Source organism: Lampetra fluviatilis, chromosome 2 (assembly GCF_964198595.1).
Source record: "Lampetra fluviatilis chromosome 2, kcLamFluv1.1, whole genome shotgun sequence".
Lineage (NCBI taxonomy): Eukaryota > Metazoa > Chordata > Hyperoartia > Petromyzontiformes > Petromyzontidae > Lampetra > Lampetra fluviatilis.
In genome coordinates, this window is record NC_136276.1 from 11,653,362 (window position 1) to 11,670,398 (window position 17,037).

Below are 17,037 nucleotides of genomic sequence, written 5' to 3' on the forward strand. Positions count from 1 at the left end.
CAATACGACACGGGCTGTATAATCAACACACACACAATACGACACGGGCTGTATAATCAACACACACACAATACGACACGGGCTGTATAATCAACACACACACAATACGACACGGGCTGTATAATCAACACACACACAATACGACACGGGCTGTATAATCAACACACACACAATACGACACGGGCTGTATAATCAACACACACACAATACGACACGGGCTGTATAATCAACACACACACAATACGACACGGGCTGTATAATCAACACACACACAATACGACACGGGCTGTATAATCAACACACACACAATACGACACGGGCTGTATAATCAACACACACACAATACGACACGGGCTGTATAATCAACACACACACAATACGACACGGGCTGTATAATCAACACACACACAATACGACACGGGCTGTATAATCAACACACACACAATACGACACGGGCTGTATAATCAACACACACACAATACGACACGGGCTGTATAATCAACACATACGACTCACAAAGACAAATAACAAACTGTTGGGGCACCACGCCCGGCCGCCTTTGTCTCCCCCAGTGGCGATGTTTACTACGCTGCACCAGGTTACTCATTTGAGGCCGAGCCGACCTAGGGGGAGGCCCAGAGCCGGGTTCTGATAATCCGGTGATCGCGCTAACACCTACACTACCGCTCCCTCCAAACGTACACACACACACGTGTGTGCTCACACCACACCGTACACACGGACGCACACAATGTACACAACAACAACACAGGGACGCACACAACAACAACAATGCACGGACACCACCACCAGACCACGTTGCATTCAAGAGGTGAGCAAATAAAGTGAGCGCCATCTTCCCCCCTCTCTGTGAACATTCCTCGGCATTGAATCGAGAAAGAACCGAGGCCAGAGGACACACACGGACACACACACACGGACACACACCGACACGTCCCCTCTCTCATTCACAACACGGATTTAGCAACAACAACCACCAGCAGCAGCGGTGACAACAACAGCCGCATTGGCAGGCGACTGCAGCCACCACAATTATCACCACCCACAAAAATCATCATTAATCTATAGCAAGCAACCTCAGCTAGTAAAGGTTCAATGTGTCAACCACCACCAATCACAACCACCAGCTGCAGCTTCGGCAATAGCAGCAACAGTAGCAGTGACGAACAACATTATCATCAGCATCATCACCAACATCATCAGCATCATCACCAACATCATCAGCATCACCAACATCATCAGCATCATCAACATCACCAACATCATCAGCATCATCATCAATATGAACCGCAACCTCATCGACGCTTGCACGCGTCAACCGCCAGTGAGAAGCAAGAAGCAGCACAAATAACAACACAAGTGACACCACCACCACCACTAACATCAACACAAGTGACACCACCACCAACATCAACACAAGTGACACCACCACCAATAACATCAACACAAGTGACACCACCACCACCACCAATAACATCAACACAAGTGACACCACCACCAACATCAACACAAGTGACACCACCACCAATAACATCAACACAAGTGACACCACCACCACCACCAATAACATCAACACAAGTGACACCACCACCAACATCAACACAAGTGACACCACCACCAACATCAACACAAGTGACACCACCACCAACATCAACACAAGTGACACCACCACCACCAATAACATCAACACAAGTGACACCACCACCACCACCAATAACATCAACACAAGTGACACCACCACCACCAATAACATCAACACAAGTGACACCACCACCACCAACATCAACACAAGTGACACCACCACCAATAACATCAACACAAGTGACACCACCACCACCACCAATAACATCAACACAAGTGACACCACCACCAACATCAACACAAGTGACACCACCACCAATAACATCAACACAAGTGACACCACCACCACCACCAATAACATCAACACAAGTGACACCACCACCAACATCAACACAAGTGACACCACCACCAACATCAACACAAGTGACACCACCACCACCACCAATAACATCAACACAAGTGACACCACCACCACCACCAATAACATCAACACAAGTGACACCACCACCACCACTAACATCAACACAAGTGACACCACCACCACCAATAACATCAACACAAGTGACACCACCACCACCAATAACATCAACACAAGTGACAGCATCAGCAGTATTTGCAGCAGCCAAAAGCAGCATGCACAACCGAATCATCATCATCAACAACAACATCAACAACTGCCCTCCCTCTCTCTCTACCTGCTGTCCCATGCGTGCCCAGCAGCAGCAGCAGCCACAGCAGCAGCACCGCGAGCCCCGGGGCTCGGACGCTCCTCGCCATGGTGGTGGAGCCCGGAGCGGGCAGCAGCAGCAGCAGGAGTATGATGAGCACTCTCTTCCTACAGCTTATGATGCTGCTGCTGATGGTGATGCTGATGATGATGATACTGCAAGCTCGCGTGGATCCTCGAGATTCGTTTGGGACGGCTCCAGCATATCCGGCTTCCCTCGATGCCGCTTCTCTTCTTCTGGCCTCTCTCGCTCTCTTGTAGCCGACCCCCTCCCTCCGCCTGTCCCCAGTGGTGGGGGTGGTGGGGGGCGGGGGGGGAGTGGTGGTGGTGAGGGTGGGTGGTGGTGGGGGTGGGGGGCGGGGGGTGGTGGTGGTTGGGGTGGTGGGGGTGGTGGTGGTGGGGGTGGTGGGAGTGGTGGTGGTGGTGGTGGTTGGGGTGGTGGTGGTGGGGGTGGTGGGTGGGAGTGGTGGTGGGTGGGGTGTTGCTGCTGCTGTGTTTTATGTTGTGGTCTCGCTGTGCGTCTGCGGCTCTTTGGCTCTCAAAGTCAGAGACGCGCCGCCGCCTCCCAGCGACCGAGGCGCGACACTGACGCTGTTGTGGCTGCTGCTGTCGCTGTTGTGGCAGGTGCTGTGGCTGGTGTTGTGGCTGATGTTGTGGCTGGTGTTGTGGCCGCTATCGCTGTTGTGGCTGTTGTGGCTGGTGTTGTGGCTGATGTTGTGGCCGCTGCCGTGGCTGTTGTTGTGGCTGATGTTGTGGCCGCTACCGCTGTTGTGGCTGGTGTTGTGGCTGATGTGGCTGGTGTTGTGGCTGATGTGGCTGGTGTTGTGGCTGATGTTGTGGCCGCTACCGCTGATGTGGCCGCTGCTTCTGCTGTTGCAGCTGCTGTGGCTACTGTGGAACGCTGCTGCTGCTGCAATGGGACATTGGCATAACCACCCACGGGGTGTGTTTATTTTATAAATTTCTAACATCTGTGCCCGAATAAAAAAAATACATCACACAATATCATCGGCGTGTTTCAGAGTTTATTTAGGTTCGATCGTGTTGGTATGGTCTTTTTTTTTACGAATAACCATCCATCATTCGAAAGAGTCAATCAAACCAAGTTGTCACGTGGGCAAATATTCCAAATTCATTAGATTTTTCAGCTAATTGGAATGTTGAAAAGCAAGCAAATGTTGACATTTTAATGTAAAACATATTTCAGATTTTGTTGCTCTTTAATATTCTGCTTTGCTGAAAAATTAAATCAATTGGCATATTGTTTTTTTCCCACGTAGTAACTATATTTGATGTCGGGTGGTGGCGGGTAATAGTTGACATTTGTATAACTACACGACAATATCTGACCAAAAATAAACGAATTAATAATAATATCCGTAGTGAAAGCCTACGTATAAAACAATCATTAGCGTCGTGGTGGAGAGTGTAAGTAAAAAATAAGCAGACGTCTCCTTGTATTGTATTCTAAAAATAGACAATTTAACATCCAGAGCAATTACACATATTCATGGCAGCAATTACCGATGCTGCCGTGGTTTAATGGTTGAGAGACACTGGACTTGTAACCCAGAGGTCAGCCTGTTAAATTCGATCTCCTGGCGCGGCAGTTGAACCAATAGACGCGGGGTTTTTGTTATTTAATCTTCTGTCAAATTTGACACAACAGATCACGAGAGGTGGGATCCAGTGTGGATATTCCTACTTCCCACAAGACGTCTGGCTAGCGTGGAATAAGTCGCCTTTAATATCATCTGTAGTAGGTCACTCTTGAGCTCTCTCCAGTGGACCCTCTTCTGCCAGCAATGGCGTGAGCAAGACATTGAAGGGCTGCACCTTTTACTTTTCATAGAAGTACTGTCATAAATAATTCGTTTCGTCTTACCCGTGCAAAAAAACCCAACTTAATAGAACGTTCGGTTTGTTTAATAATACGCGAAGGCTATCTTACTGGACTGGTTTCCCAGTTTAATGCATTGAATTTACATGCAAGCAATAATATCTTGCTCAAGAAATACCACCGCTCCTCTGAAGACGCGAAAGGTGAATCCGCTACCTCATTAGCAAGCTGACAAGCCAGTAAAATAAATGTCTGTTTTGTGAAGGACGAATTCTGATTATATGAATGTGGCGTTGAAATATACTTCAAAGCCTTTTATTTTTAGGATTGCATTATAAAAATCAGACCAAAATTTTTAACATGCCCTTTACAACAAACAGCATGCTTTCCATAATTTTCCACATACAGTAAATGTCGACTTGACGGAAACTAGAGTATTCTACCACCTAAAGATGATCGTTATAAGATTATGCAGAACAAAAGTATGCTGAAGATTTCAGGAAAAAGTTGAGATTGAATTTTCCTAATTTAAATGTTTAGTTTCAATACATCAGGACAACATCCAGGAATCAGAATAAAAATCCAGGAAGTCATAATTCTGACCGAAATCAATTGTAAAAAAAATACCTGGTCTTGAAAAATCCAACTAATAACATGGTAACAATACAACAATTATAGAATAAAACTATAACATACCATTTGATTTAAAGCTTTCGTGACTGCAGGGATTCTTATTCTTGGTTCTTTCGGTAAAGTCACGTAGAAGGGAAATAATACAAACATATTATTATTTTATTATTTCCCTTCTACGTGACTTTACCGAAAGAACCAAGAATATAACATACCATGTTAGAAAAAGTTTTGCTGGCTGTCTGGCTGACAGGCGCGTGGTGGTGTCACCGCGCACATCTGCGTGGTAGCGTCACCCGAGTTCACGCCTCCCCCCCTTAATCCACCCTCCACCCCGGCCGTGTTATTCCACGAAAATGCGTGGACCAGTGCAATTAAAATTTCAAAATACCGTCGTTTGCTTTGCCGCTTTAATAGACAAACTCAGCCAAATCGAATTGTTATACGTTGCTCAGATTCTGTATTGCATTCATATTCAGGGCCATTACACAAACACAAACTCGATGGCAGAACTTCAATGGCGTATAGATAGAGAACGCCAACCCCAGTGTGGGACAAATCTGTGGAAATTCTGTGGAAATTCAAAGTGCAATCTAATGCAGTAATACTTATCAGGCAACAACATGGCGATTGTAATGGATACGTGATGCCCTCAACCTACAAAACATCACGAATCAGTGCCACATTTCTTTGCTCAAATTTCGGATATCCATGCTGACAACGTGAAAATAATTTAGATCATTACCACGTGATCCACTGCAATCTTACACTCACAGCGACAAATGGTTTACATCACACTATGCTGCAACATGTGATTGGCATCTGCATACAACCTACACAACTGTTGAAGTGCACATCTGGAAGGGTACACCATTTTAACGAGAACAGTACTGTAATTATGATATTTGACGAGGTGTTCCTCAATCCAGCTGGCTATCATGGTTGGTTGGTCTATGAATTGCCCATTATAGTCCGAGTGATCCTCATGAGCAATGCCTATACACACCAGTCAGTTGTATCCCCGTTTATGAATAGAATAATTATTGAGGCATCATTCCATATCAGCCTTGTTTTGCTCAAATACATTTAATGTTGGTTATTACAATGACCAGGGTGTCAGCAATGGTTATACATTTAATATAATGTATGCCTTTATTTCTGCAATAACATTTTCACAAGCCATTTTGTCCTGTCACTGAGAATATCATTGGTGAGAGCATATCTTGACTGAATATTGATTTGTAATTAGTTACTTTATTTAATCATATTATTTCGTAACTTATATTGTTACGATGTTAGAAGATTATGCAAACACTTAGTGGTAATTGTGCACGAGGGAACATCGCATTTAACAAAACATGTATTGAATGTAATGAAATAATTCAATTTAAAATATTTGAATTAAATATACGTGTATATATTGTATATTAATGGTTGTAGTGTCCTGTAAGTTCAGAATAATCGCAATAATTGCTATCGTAGTTGTCATTGTAGCCGTTAACTCTGTAATAAACTCTAATGGAGGGGAAACCTTGTGTAATTGTGGTGCAAATTGAGCTGATTCTGATGGACAAGCCCTAGATTGCCCGAGACGTTTTTGTCCTCCGCAAATCCAACAACACAGCAATCGATCACACGTGGGTACAATGCAAGTTACACTTTAAGCTAAACAGGCAAGAATCACAGCGGAATAAAAAATATCTATTTTTCGATTTAAAGCTTTCGTGACTGCAGGGATTCATCTTCTTGGTTCTTTCGGTAAAGTCACGTATTTTATTGTGTTTTATTTTTATTATTTTATTACTTCCCTTCTACGTGACTTTACCGAAAGAACCAAGAAGAAAAAATATATAACTTTAATACTGTCTTAATGTCCAATATCTTCGACAAGAAAACCCAATCGATTGTCTAAGAACCTTATTCACAGTATTATTGGATAGCCATTTTGCATTCTTACACCAGGCTAATTTACAGCACCAACCAAAAGAGCAAACGAACAAAGGATTGGGGGTGGGGAGGCCGGGAAAGAAAAGGCGAGGGAAGGATTACGAAACCGAACAATCTGCCCCTCTCAGTCTGCTCAAATCAATGCAGTTAGTTGTCCGTGTCAAACGGAGGAAACATCACTGAACGGAGATTATGAACAATCGACAAAACTGGTGATAGGTTGACAGCCAAAGGAGCGAATGCTCCTGAACGGACTACTGTGGCCAGTGACGAGGTCAGCTTCTGCACGAGATGTGCAGCATCGGGAGACAATGCAGGAAGCTGTCGGCATGGTGGGTTTGAGGGCTTCACCACAACAGTGGATAGACCATGGCTGATGATGAAAGCCTCACTCCTATTGCAAAACTGTTAAAATCGTACACCTCATGGGCAGTTTAAGCTTACCCCATGCAATTGTGACGTATAGCTGCAATTCTGGGGCTGGAGAGTCTATACAGTACTGGCCATAATTTAATATTTTGACCAACATGCCACACAAGTTCACAATGTATGGCTTCGTAGCTAAATCATATCTTTTCTTTGGACGTATGTTACACCGCATATCATCAAACATTGGGCGGTGACATGGCTCAGTGTTGCGCATTCATTGCTTCTTGCAGAGGTTTATGGTTCAAATCCAGTGGACGCCCTGCTTAATACTGCAGGCATATCGCCCATAAAAATACGTGTCGTCTGCTTCATAGTTGCCATTGTGACATCAATCACATCGGTAGGTCAATGTGTGTCAATACCAGACCAAATTTGAAAAGCTACCAATATTTTTTGTATGTTCTCAATTGGAATATAGTGTACATGAAAAATACCACCCCTAGTGTGAGTTCAGAGACTCAGGCTTTCCGTGGGTAAACGAGCATAATAATACAATTATGAGAACATATCAAGGGAAACAGGATGGTACTGAAAACCATTTTTAAGAGTCAACACTTTAATACTGCCCTCAAAAGATCACACTTTGAATAAAACTGACAAATCATGAGTACAAAATTGTATGCAGTGATATTTTTGTATTTAGTTAAAATATTAAAGAGTGTAAATTACACAATACATTTCGAATATGTTCACAATTACCAATGTATTACATAATACCGTTGCATGGTTGATACAGAAAACATGACATTTGTATTGATGCGGTATACCGTTTCTGTTTGACATCTACTTTGAATGAAAGCATCCTAAAAGCAAACAAGTTTGTGAAAATATTAGCAATAATGAAAAAATATTTAATAGTACAGAACAATAAAAAAGTAAATATTAAAAATAAATAAGCGACATGATCACAAGGTGAAAATAGCTAATACAATTTACAGAATATTCTTCATGCTACTAACATGCAGAATATAACACGCACAAAAATGTAAAACATTTTATTGCATTTTATTATATATAACATGGATATGGTACAACGTTACGTGGTTGCTTCATGGCTATCTTTTGCCATGTCGCGTTCAATTTGTGCACTGTTTTACGTGCTTACGACAATGAAGTACGTGACATGAAGTGAGGAAGGTAGGGAGGGGGGCACGTCAAATATGGGCCAGTTTAGTGCAATATAAAAACTATAGTTTAAAAAAGTACGTGAACGTTTGTAGAAGTTGATAAAATGTAGAATGATTGACAAAGTGGATTTTTTAATTTTTTTTTATGTGGACAGATGCATGCTATTATAAAAATACAACTATACATTTTTTTACAATAGATGCAATAATACAATATTTAAGATCATTGATAACAATTTACAAGCCAACAACTTTAGAAGAAATAAGACCCACTATGGAACAATCACACGACAGCATTACATTAGGAAATGGATTTGTCAAAGTGCATTTCACATTAAATCTTTACACATAGTGTTGAAAACCACATGCACCGGGCACCTTTTTTATGTCTGAAGATTAAACCTTGAATTGTGAACTAAAGCCTGAACAACAACAGTCTTCGTGCAAATGAGTGTTTATCCAAGACAGACTTGTGATTAGAGTAATTTATTTTTTTACAATTTTTCATGGGAAAGGTCTTGCAAAGAACACGTGGTTTTATTGTAAAGTTTACAATTAAACATAAATAATGTATTTATTTATTTCGTCTTGTTATTTTCACAAATATTTTCTCTTGATTAGACATTTTTTAATATTTAATTTTATGAACCTTGTCTACAGCTTTCCACGAAATACCATTCTCAATGCTATTGAGAAATAGCAATGTTTTATTTTTATTATTTGGTGCTTTTTAAAGGAAACTTTTTATCTTGATTTAAAGCTTTCGTGACTGCAGGGATTCATATTCTTGCTTCTTTCGGTAAAGTTACGTAGAAGGAAAATAATAAAATAATATTAATATAATTTGTATTGTTTTATATTAATATGATTTTATTATTTCCCTTCTACGTGACTTTACCGAAAGAACCAAGAATATGAAACTTTTTTATATTCATATCGTGGATTAGTTGACATTTTTAGCGACATCGCATTTAGTCAATGCGATAACAAAATAAGCACTTGATCATGGTTTACTTGTCGAAACTTCAATGTCCTTCTGTTTAGCATGCATCTATCACTTTGCAATGGAACAAGCAACATTAGTGTTATTGAACACACGCGAGGAACAACACATGTAATACTGTAGACTGCTGCTGCCACGAAGCAACACTTTTAGTTTTGTTAGAAATGAGTCAACTGCTTCAGTCGTTTTCCAGGCTCAAGTCTCTTCTCACTCTCCAATCATAGCCAGCATCACAAGCTCAGTAATCCGCCTTGATCTTGTGCTGTTGCCCGTCAATCTTAGCCAGGGTCTTTTTTATGCGCAGACCAGTGAGACGGGCGGATGGATTCTGATACCAGCACTCTTTCATTACCCGAGCTAAGGCTGCCAACATCTACACTCCACAAAGAGGGGAAAAAAACAATTGCAAATGAGGGAATCACATGAACACACACAAATCCAGAGATGTCAAACTACCTTCATAAATGACCAGACGTTATTTTTGCGTTGCCTAATTAAAAAAAAATATTTTTTAAGCAATCTATTTACATGGAATATTGTTCTAGACTTTAATATCAAATCCAATAACGGTATAAATACACATAAGGTTACTTAACATCTATATTTGTATAGGTAAGCTTTACTTTAAAAATGGAACGCCATTGAAATATAACAGAATTACACTTTATTTACTTAATATGAGCAACTAGAACTATTTAGCCATGTCTGAAACCATATCTCACTTGATTAATAACAAGGAGTATTAAATTGTTTACATTGAATACTGATAATACCTCTTTGTTGATATTTTGTGCCCGTTAAGTGTGCTTATTGCTTATTACTTTTCTTAGAAGACATTTGCTATTTTCAGCTGTAGGTAAACCAACATAGGCAGATTTAAAGTTCACCAAAACTGCAAATGTATTTACGTGAATATTTACAATATGTTTTTATAAAGTACCTTAGCATTTATTTTCCAAGATCTTAAATACTTGTTTATTGTAATAATGTTCTCATTTGACTTTTTTTTACACATTTAATTAAATAAAAAATACGTATAATTTCCAGTACGTTACCAATACAATGCCGGATTAAAGTCCCTCCACACCAGTGACGTGCGGTGAGGTCAATGGCTGGGGAGGCACTGGCTAGTGTCAGAGCCAGATTCACACACTGAGTGGGGCGTGGCCTCACGGAGGCCTCACTGAGGGGGGCATGTTAGACACGTCCCCCTCAGTGAGGCAGATGTGATAGCTGCCTCCCCTGGTGCTTTTTCATTGCAGTTTCATGACGAGACCAGCGAGCCTAAATATCTTTATACACATACGTGAAATAAGTTACCTGGAGTGTGGAAGGCGAGGACATGAAATGAAGGGGTCTACAAACATTACATTGGTGACATACTGAGATAGTAACAGGCACGCGCTTATTGCCCGCGCTCCATCCAGTTACTGAGGGGTTGCGCAATCAGAGGGGAGGCTGGGCTCGTCGCTGCCTCACCTCTCGTCGCTTCCTGTATTTGCAGCGGAGCTTCGCAAATTTGGCGATTTTGAATATAAAAATGATTGAAATCGTACAGAAATGACATTTATAACACAAATGAGTGGAAAAATCTTAATATTTATTTTATTATTCTTTCTTTTTCACTTTTCGTAACAGCTATTTTCATTGGAGTATGACGACAGGTGAGGTCCTGCCACCCCTGCCTCCCCCCCTGCTCCACACCATGGCAGCCATGAAGGTTGTTTAGCCATACTTCACCGCACTGAGTGTCCAAGACTCAAGGAACCAAAATGAAGTATGAAATGTTCTGGCTAGCTCATCTGCCTTGTATTTTTTTTTTTAGTAGGGTGTATAGATGTACTCACCGGGTCAGAAAACCAGCGATTTGGTATCGTGGGTCGCTGTTGATCCACACACACCAGCTTTCGCATTTCATCAAAGCTCGGGTCACATGGCACAATGTCATGGAAGGGGACCTTGTACTCTTCAGCAATACCTGTGTGGAAAAGACCCTCGTGCACAGAAAGGTCAATGCCAAGTTAGATTAGTTCAGAGACCTCTCTTTCACTGGAACCACTGCTTTTGGAAAAACCTCAAAATGAAAGGTTTAAGATATATCTGTCTTCACCATTAAAATGCATTTAAGCAATGAGGCCTAATCACAATGTAAATGATAAACTACCACCACACATTTCTTTACATAATGGTATTTGTAATTTAGTTGTATCAATGGCTATAATGGAATACATTAGGTCTACAATGCAATCTTCTAGCGAAGATACTGCATAGAATGGATTGCAAAGATAAACAGATATTTAGGATTTTTTTTTACATAAAAAGCCAAATAAACGCATCAACAGCAATGATAAAGATGCCTGTGTTTTGTATTGATTCTAAAGGAATGATACTATCACATATGTGCACTAGAGCTGGGCAATTTGTGCAGGAATCCCATTCAATTGCTATGACTCTACCCCAGATGGTTCCTATAGACATTGCAGGCAAATCCCATAAAAACACGAGATGGAGTACTAACAGAGCACGTGATTTACTGTGGCACACCAATTCACCGAATTCCATACCACGTATATGTATATTGTGTAGCTTTTTCCGTGCACATATGCAGAGCAGCAATGCTTAGAAACCTCATGAATTATAAACTCAACACATTCGTCAATAAGATGACGTAACCACCGCCATACACAAATTGTCTCGTGCACCTCTTGTCAAGGCTACGCACACAAGTAGCTGCCACATGTATGCCGGGCTACACACATCGTTGCTCTATGTATCACCGAGGCTAAAGCTGCTCCATACATTCTAGCCACGCCTTTGGCATGGGAAAGAACCGTGCCCAGGTCGGCCTCCATAAGGCATATCCTGGCCCCAAAGTCCTTTTTGCCTTGCCTAAATGTCATGCCAGAGAATCTGAGTCGAATATTGTTCACGAGGCATCGGCCATACATTTTAATGGGCATTCTCCTGGGCTGGCGAGATCCCACGGGTCCTCCAGGTTCAACATCGCACAACCCCACCACAATTTCACAATTATTTTAACCTCACGATCCCGTTAGAAATTACCGAAGCTATGAAATGGAATCGTGGATCCAGGCTAGGTGTCTCCCAGCTCTAATAAACACACAATATTCACGTGGCTTTACAGACCACATGACCAATTGACTTCATGCACATACAGCAGGTTCAACACATTTTACGCGAAGTCTTATTAGATTACGCTGGAATATCAATATCGTTATTTAAACTTGATTAAGGAAATCAATTGTATACATGCACAACATTAAATATTCCCATTACATGTTCATCACAAGGTTAGTAGTTAATCAATTACCTCAGAGACACTATTGGATTGTGTCTTAATAGTGAAACATTGGTGCAAGACATACAAATAATAAACTATTTGCCCAGGTAAGGCCTACAGAGCTGTATAGCTTTTTCAGAAGCGACCTAGCTTAACGAAGTGGTTTATCATGAGGAAATTTCTCGCAGCCAAATGCTCTAAATGTGGAGGAAAAACCGAAGGAGCCCGACAAAAATCCACGTGACCACGGGGAGAACATGCAAACTCCAAATATACAGGCATCGGGGTTGGAATCGAACCCACGACCACCCATATACCAGGTGAGGGAGTTCACATTTCGCCACTGCGGCACGCTGATGAGCACACAATAAGCACACAATGCAAACTGATTTTTTTTTCTGAGAGAAAACTAAATATCATCAAGTATTTCTCTAAGCATTGAATACACTGGGCTTACACAAATGTAAACACATTCCCCGTGCAGTATAAAATGATTCATACATCAGCATGAAGACTCATCATACCTGCATCACGTATCTGTTTAAGATCAACAGGAATGTATACAGGCGTTGTTCGGTGTGATAAAACATCCCGTGTGCTCTTTTTTTGGGTCGCATTCAATTACGGCTCCCCCGCCACCCAATTTGCATGCGTTCATTCGAGCAAGGTCGCCCAATGATCAACAACCCATGTAACCGCAGCTCACAAGTCTCGCGTCTGCTTCTTGAAAAAATAAAGACAAGTAGGAATGTTGGAGTAGAGACAAGAATGCTGATTGTGGACATTGATTTGGTGAGGACAGTTGTATTCGGGGGAGCCGTTTACACTTAGGGAGAGAAAAGCTAAAACCAACTGTAGCCGTACAGAATTTGGGATATGCATTAAGCATAAATTATGTTTTTGATGTACTGTACTGATTTTTTCTTTTTCATCCTAATTTTAAAATTATTGCCGAAATTGTATTCTCAATTAACCCATGCAGTATTACAAATGATTCCTATTTGTAAAGAATGTATTCTCATGCTCTAATTAAGTATTTATAAACGGCCAATATAGCCTCAAAATTACAGCTCATATTTTGACCTCAAAGCAATGAGAAAGAGGACATCTACATTTTTTCTAATGATGAGTAATGCACGTGATTTCACGCGGAGGCTTTCACGACCAACATTATGATTAATAATTATATTGTTTGAGTTGGAGTGTGTAAGTGTGATACCGATTAGAGCTAAAACCTTCCACCAGACATTCGGGACACACAATCAAGGATTGACACCCGAGATGGGTCGATATATATTGCAGAGAAATATACCACGGAACTCGAGGGAAAAAGAGGAGAACGAGGGTGGAGACGATGCCCGTGGGGAGGAGTTACACTTGGAGGTGTCCTTCTCTACACCCCCCTTTCCATTGATTGCAAAGATTTTGCAGAAGGTGCGCTAGGACAGGGTCAGGATCGTCATTGAGGCTCCACGTTGGCCGATGGGATGCCCCCCCTGACATCCAGGTTTAAGGGCAGAGCATCCGGTGGGTAGGTTCGTGGTTCCACCTTGGAATTGCCCAAAGGTGCCGAGTGGTCTCTGTGAGCCACCCTTTGATTTCTGGGTGCCTGCCGTTTGAAGCGGCTAACACTCGTTGCTAACACTGGTGGCTTTTTTGGTGGAAATCACTTTCACAATTCACACGGTATTGATGATGAATCTACCATTCATAGTTTTGCATAAAGACAAGATGGTCCTTTGCACATCACCTTGCTTTTTTAAAAAGGTGATGTCCAAATTCCAAATGAACTGGGAGATTTTTTTCCCACTCTTTTCCATCTCAAGCCTTTCGGGTCAGACAAGCAATGTAGGTTGCCCAAGCCAGATATGTCAGAGTTCTATTATTCTATCGGATAGAACAGCAGAGTTTTTAAAGTCCGGACACTTATTTGTTTGTACTGTATGGGGATCGGAGGAGGGAGAGGCTGTGTACAAGCAGCATATTGATGCTTGACATTCTTCGAAAACATTGGTTTAACAATCAACCGCATCAGAACATCAACCGGGCAATGCATACATCTCCTTAATGAATGGAAATGTCAAGACAAGCCTTAGTGTGATTGTGGTCATGCAACCCAAAATATGGACCATGTAGTAAACCACTGTAGTCTGCACTACTTCAATTGAGAAATAGCAACATTACACAGAACCCCCTTTCGTGGCAAGCAGACCTCAACATTGACATTTGGCTCCTGAACATTTTGCCATACGCAAGAGGAGAAGAGTTCATGTTGGCTCAGGCTCTCCATTTGAGATGCTAATATTATTGAGATGCCAAGGGACAGCAGACTCAAAGCCATTGCAGTTTCCTGGGTTTTGTCAACCAGCAACCTGGGAGGGCCTTTTTTCATTTGTGTTGTCATTATTGCCTGGGCACCTGGGTTTCTGCTGAGATCACAATTTGAAAGGGCTGGAGGCTCTGATGTAGATTCAAAGATCAATATTAAAGGAGATCTTGCAAGTGGAGTTGTTTTATGAAAACAAGTTTCGTAACTTATGTCAGCTCGCTTTCTTGAGAAGTTCGTCAACATGTTTTCCACACTCCTCTGCCATCCCCGCTTTCATATAAGGTTTCTAGAAGTGTGGTGACATTGCGATACAAGGTCGAGTTTTTTCTGTTACCCAGGTGTGTTTGTTTCGTTTTCTATTGTTGTTCAAGTAGAGCTTTGTTCGTGCTGTGGTACCTTGAAAAGTGTTAACGTTTCTGGTGAAATCATTAGGGGACGACATGATGTGCGGTAGTCAAAACCCTTTCACCTCTGGTTATTCTGGGGATGCGCCTCTTCAGGTTGGAGTTTGAAGACTAGAGGAGGGAATGCGTCATGTCTGCTAAAGAAACCATGCTAACGAGTTTCAACTCTCACATTGTCACATGAGAGCGCAGTTCAGGGATGTAATTTGTGCAAACTGCTTCGTTGAAGGGTCCTTCAGTTTTTCCAGCCATTACCCTGCTAATCTCAAATTGAACACTATTCACTGCAGATAAATTAACTTATCATCGTGCCATTTTCATTCTGCAACCTTGACAATGGTGGAAAGTATTGGAGGTCATTGTCTGTTTAATTATATTTTTGCTGAAGGCAATTTATGGTAAATCGGCAAACAACGCGAGGGTAACTCATCTCTCTCAAGCATGGGTTTGGAACGAACATTATGTAACGGCCGGCCCATACGTAGGCACGTGGGCATTGAGCCAGAGCCGCGATCTGAACACGGGTCCCTGCTACCGACGCATCTACTTACCGTTATTGACCGTGCGCCGGGCGATTTCCCAGAGGACAAGGCCAAACGCCCAGACATCAGCTCGCTTGAACGAGTCAAAGCAATCGGCCTGGATGCTGTCATCTAGCAGCTCGGGTGCCATGTAGCGCTTGGTGCCCACGCGTGGGTTCTGCCCCAGATCCAGCATGTTGGTCATCTGCGAGTGCATGACAGCGAGCCCTGCGCACACGCGAGAAAGGGTAACGGGCGTTACACATTAAAGACGGTCACTGCATCGAGCGCTTTCAAATGCGGTTCTGCGGCCGTCTGGAACGCTTTTCCTTCCGATATTAGGAAGTCACTGGAGCTATGCACTTTTGAATCTAGATTGTTTAGTTTAGTTTGTTGTCTTTCCTCCGCACCTCCGATTAGCATGGTAGGCTGCGTATGATGCGGAAGAAGTTCAACATACGTACAGACAAACACAAGCACCCCTACGTGGAACAGACACACGCTGTTGTGGAAACTGCTGTTATGGAGAACCTATGCAAGGCAGACATGGCACACAAGTGGACCGGTTGCATAATGTTGCCAGCACCACATCCAGGCGCCTTTGCCTCCCCAGTGCTGATGTTTACACACTGCACCAGGTATTCATTTAAGGCCAAGTCATCCTAGGGGACGTCCAGGACTAGTTCAGATAATTACCACCAATGTTAGCCATGGCCAGGAATCCAACTTGGGCCGAGGGGTTTGTGCCGCACCCCACAATAATCCTCACATGCAAAGTCAAGTAAAAGTGTCTTTGTTCAAATTACCATGGATAGCGCTCATCTAAGTTAAAAGTGGAAATTACCCATCCCCATGACAAGGTCCAGTCTATAATGTCAAACACTGTTGTCTTCCCCACAAAATGGTTACTCATCTTATTGAACCCTGACCAGTATATGAACTCACAACATTCTGATTGCTAGTCAAGTGCTCTAGCAAGTGCCACCACCCATTAAGGAATGTACATCCTGTAAATAACATCCGGTGTAAATATGAAACACGTAATACTGGTCGCACATGACAGACACTCATTAATGGTATTTTCAAAACAATCCGAGGCACGGCCCTTTGAGTCCTGAGACTCAACAAGGCTTTCTTGGGTAAACATTGGCAAAGAAAATATTATACAAAAAAAAGA

At 42.2% G+C, this 17,037-nt stretch overlaps 2 protein-coding genes across 6 annotated transcripts in view; both read right to left on the reverse strand.

Annotated features, from left to right (window-relative positions):
- Positions 1–2,589, reverse strand: part of LOC144942408 (TGF-beta receptor type-1-like) — a 49,456-nt gene extending 46,867 nt beyond the window's left edge. For both annotated transcript variants that reach the window (XM_078869272.1, XM_078869265.1), the window contains exon 1: positions 2,298–2,589. In XM_078869272.1, the coding sequence (XP_078725398.1) occupies positions 2,298–2,379 (82 nt within the window). In that variant the 5' untranslated portion in view covers positions 2,380–2,589. The remainder of the gene's footprint in view (positions 1–2,297) is intronic.
- Positions 2,590–7,626: 5,037 nt separating this feature from the next.
- Positions 7,627–17,037, reverse strand: part of ACVR1 (activin A receptor type 1) — a 39,363-nt gene continuing 29,952 nt past the window's right edge. For all 4 annotated transcript variants that reach the window (XM_078869305.1, XM_078869295.1, XM_078869300.1 and 1 more), the window contains exons 8-10: positions 15,891–16,088; positions 11,153–11,283; positions 7,627–9,678 (exon numbers count right to left, since the gene is read on the reverse strand). In XM_078869305.1, the coding sequence (XP_078725431.1) occupies positions 9,544–9,678; positions 11,153–11,283; positions 15,891–16,088 (464 nt within the window). In that variant the 3' untranslated portion in view covers positions 7,627–9,543. The remainder of the gene's footprint in view (positions 9,679–11,152; positions 11,284–15,890; positions 16,089–17,037) is intronic.